The sequence below is a fragment of the Galeopterus variegatus genome, unplaced genomic scaffold, assembly GCF_000696425.1.
Source record: "Galeopterus variegatus unplaced genomic scaffold, G_variegatus-3.0.2 Scaffold3260, whole genome shotgun sequence".
Classification (NCBI taxonomy): domain Eukaryota; kingdom Metazoa; phylum Chordata; class Mammalia; order Dermoptera; family Cynocephalidae; genus Galeopterus; species Galeopterus variegatus.
The window spans coordinates 203824-204785 of record NW_007729371.1 but is presented as its reverse complement, the minus strand read 5'-3'; the positions used below and the strand labels follow the sequence as shown (position 1 = coordinate 204785).

Here is a 962-nt window from a genome sequence, read left to right as displayed (position 1 = left end):
AAAAATAAAGGGATCATTTCATGCAGAGAATGTTTGAAACAATGGAGATGTAGTCTAGTCGAGTTAGCAAGATCTAAATACACATAAAAAGCCCACGGTTGAGAGAAGATCTGCCATCCAGCCTTCAGCTGGCATGGATCATTTTCTTCATTGTAAAACAGGGAGAATGACATCTGTAAAGGGTTGTGGTGGGATCCAGTGAGATAATAAATGTGAAATAACGTTGGGAAATAATGCTGTTGATAAATGCCAGGTCTTATCACTATGTTGCCAAACTGAATGTGCCACACTTTTCTTGATAAGCAGTTGCTTACATTTCAATGGACAATATCCAAATAGCTTATCTGCGTCGTAGTCTGTGGTGGTCCCGCACCAGAGCCATCCGTCCGAGCGCCCAGCGCTTGTGCAGTCTGCGTACCACTTGTTTTCAAACTTGAATGGAAAGGCACAGGTCGCTCCATTTGCATTGCCCAGTAGCGTATACATGGCTGGGGAAACACATTGACTTGCACTTAGAAGGTGAGCCGTGTTTCTGAACGTTAACTTTCCAATAAGAAACATAGTGAAGGAATTGGACTCCCTCTTCTGATCACACTTGGTTTCCCACACAGGGGATTCCTTCCCCCGCCACCCCCCGCATCCCCACCACAACTTCTCCCTGTCCCTAGTCTTTCGCCAGGTACACACAGCAGTCTGTGCTTAGGAACGACTCTTACCACTTCATCTCCACTGTCTTGTGGAACAGATTTTCCTCCCTCCTCTAACAAGGCAGTAGTAGTCAGCTCGACTGAAACCAACTTTAACATCTGCATTTCCTCCAAAACAGAGAAGAGACCATCCTACTTCTAGGTTGGAATCACAGAATTATTGAATCCTTAGATTGGAAATAACCCTAGAGTTGTGTAGCCCAAGCACACAGTAGTCAATACTTAAATCTCCTCTAACCACTTCCTCTCGAGCCC

The 962-nt window shown here is 45.0% G+C and overlaps 1 protein-coding gene across 1 annotated transcript in view; it reads right to left on the bottom strand.

Moving 5' to 3' along the window:
* The window catches only part of MRC1 (mannose receptor, C type 1), a 43554-nt gene that overhangs the window by 36554 nt on the left and 6038 nt on the right, over positions 1 to 962 (bottom strand). The window contains exon 4 of the mRNA XM_008584437.1: positions 315 to 488. Coding sequence (XP_008582659.1) covers positions 315 to 488 — 174 coding nt within the window. The remainder of the gene's footprint in view (positions 1 to 314; positions 489 to 962) is intronic.